The sequence below is a fragment of the Palaemon carinicauda genome, unplaced genomic scaffold, assembly GCF_036898095.1.
Source record: "Palaemon carinicauda isolate YSFRI2023 unplaced genomic scaffold, ASM3689809v2 scaffold883, whole genome shotgun sequence".
Lineage (NCBI taxonomy): Eukaryota > Metazoa > Arthropoda > Malacostraca > Decapoda > Palaemonidae > Palaemon > Palaemon carinicauda.
This window is the reverse complement of record NW_027172185.1, coordinates 32,443-35,000: the sequence shown is the minus strand read 5'-3', so window position 1 is coordinate 35,000 and position 2,558 is coordinate 32,443. Positions and strand designations below refer to the sequence as shown.

Below are 2,558 nucleotides of genomic sequence, written 5' to 3'. Positions count from 1 at the left end.
TTCACGAACCCTCCAGACGATTCACCTGAATGTTCTGCTCCTCCAAATGATTCGCCAGAGTACTTCGCTCAGCCAGGTAGATGCAAAAAATAAATAAATAAATAAATAAATAAATAAGGAAAGAAAAGTAACTGCATTAATTCTTTGTTTTCGTTTATTCAGATGGTTCATCAGAGAGCTCTGCTCCTCCAAATGACTCGCCAGAGGACTTTGCTCAGCAAGGTAGAGATGGAAAAAAAATACTGTTATAAAATATAACTGATAAAGAATTGGGTTAAATTTAATTTGGTTAAATTTCAAACTACATGGCAAATCTATCACCATTAATTATTTCTTTTTATTTTGTTATTAAGGAAAGAAAAGTACCTGCATTAATTCTCTGTTTTTGTTTATTCAGATGGTTCATCAGAGAGCTCTGCTCTATAAAAAAAATATTTTGTTATAAAATGTAAATATTAAACTAATTTGGTTAAATTACAAACCACATGGCAAGTCTATCTCCATTGATTAAATGTTCTTTTGTTATTAAGGAAAGAAAAGTAACTGCATTTATTCTTTGTTTTCTTTTATTCAGATGGCTCAGCAGAGGGGTCTGCCTATCCAGTCAGTCCAACCTGTGGCCAGAATCCTCAAGGAAGACTTCATCAGCTCCAAGAAGACATAGCACTTCAACGGTCCAGAGCATCAGCTGGTCAGTTAGCTCATGCTGAGCGCATGGTCAAACATAGTCGTTTAGAACATGTCCCAGGTGATCCAGGAGATAACGTGACAATTCCCATCCCGTTAGTTGATCGAGGGAAAGGTGATCCCCGAAATGTTATCGGTGTTATCCTAGATCGTAACGAAAATGACATGTATCGAATAGGCGTGAGAGATGGGATACTCAAGGGGCACTATAGTAGGAGCCAATTTGATATCTGCAGCCACCAACTGTATAGTATTGATGAAATAAGTGCAGACAAGGAAATAGGACTTCATCAAGCAGTACAGCAATCATCTAGATTTGGTGGTCAAGGTTATGCTAAGTGCAATTGTACTGCAGGCAAGAAACAGTGTCAAACAAATCGCTGTAAATGTTACAAAGAAGGTCACAAGTGCGATAGTCGGTGCCACTCTAGTTTAAATTGTAAGGATAAAAAATTATATAATAATAAAAATGTCGCATTTTAGAATTAAGTTTTAATTTTTTAATTATCTCGTTCCTGAGGTTTTAGAAAATAAAGATTTACTCAAGAAACAGATTTGTTTTTCTGTCTGTTCATTACGGTGCCACTCTAGTTTAAATTGTAAGAATAAAAAATGATAAAATAATAAAAATGTCACATTTTACAACACACAGTCATTATGCCAAGAAAATCTATCGAAATTTTAGTCACTTTGTAAATTGTCTGCGATTTTCAGCTGATTTATAAAATGACTGGGTGTACTAGGCAGTTCACAAATTACCTGAAATAATTAGTCACTTTACAAATTGTCTGGATTTAGAGATTGACTGTAACATATATAAATAAATATATATATATATATATATATATATATATATCCTAATTCGTTTATGTAGATGTCTTGTATATCAAGGTATATGAACTCAATATTCATGAGTATTCCACAAAAACCTATGTGTCTGCATATTTTGCATTAGCTGCATTTTGATACTGAACATCTTTCATATATTATTATTCAAGGGAAAGGTATTGGTCTGAACGATTTAGTGAAATCATATTTTTTATTTAGAAATATGATTATATTTTCGTAAAGTTGAGTGACAATAAAAATACACAACTAATTACATAATAATAATAATAATAATAATAATAATAATAATAATAATAATAATAATAATAATAATAATAATAATAATAATAATAATAATAAGATATCAAAACCATTCATTAATAAACCCTCCATCATACTATAATCAAAATAAGCTTGGAAACCAAATTATAAATGTAAAATGTAAAACACATCCACAAAACCAGATTACAACATTTGCATAACATTCCAGGTATTAAACAAATAAAATGTCAAAAATCTTCGACTCCCCTTGGCAATCCCCCTTCCCCTTCCCCTCTGTTAGAGAAAGGTTTGCCTCTCTAGAGAGAGGAAATTAATGGCACACCAAAATATGGAATTGAGTCCCTTCTTCTTTCCTGGAAGAATGGATTGAGTTTTGTGGTGTTGAAAATCACGCTTTGGAAAAGTGCAGATGATGTATATAGATATAAGGAAAGGGTATAGTCTTTGTGTGTTTGTGTGTGAGAGAGAGAGAGAGAGAGAGAGAGAGAGAGAGAGAGAGAGAGAGAGAGCGAGTTTAAATTACGAAATAAAAGTGTAAGATTTACATTATTGATATAAGATTGGAGTCTCTGTGTATGCCTGTCTGTCCCTCTCTTACTAAAATGACTTAGGAGAGAGAGAGAGAGAGAGAGAGAGAGAGAGAGAGAGAGAGAGAGAATATGATCGTGTATGATAGATTTTTTACGATTTGCAATGTCATATTTGTGTGATAAATGACTGAGAATTTTACTCTACTGGTTTATAATATATACTCTCTCACT

The 2,558-nt window shown here is 32.7% G+C and overlaps 1 protein-coding gene across 1 annotated transcript in view; it reads left to right on the top strand.

Moving 5' to 3' along the window:
• LOC137637610 (uncharacterized) overlaps positions 1–1,126 on the top strand; it is a gene marked incomplete at its 3' end in the record, with an annotated part of 5,298 nt that extends 4,172 nt beyond the window's left edge. Inside the window, exons 2-4 of the mRNA XM_068369757.1 lie at positions 1–76; positions 163–222; positions 575–1,126. The exon at positions 1–76 is cut by the window's left edge and continues 670 nt beyond it. Of these exons, the coding sequence (XP_068225858.1) occupies positions 1–76; positions 163–222; positions 575–1,126 (688 nt within the window). The remainder of the gene's footprint in view (positions 77–162; positions 223–574) is intronic.
• Between the last annotated feature and the right edge of the window lie 1,432 nt (positions 1,127–2,558).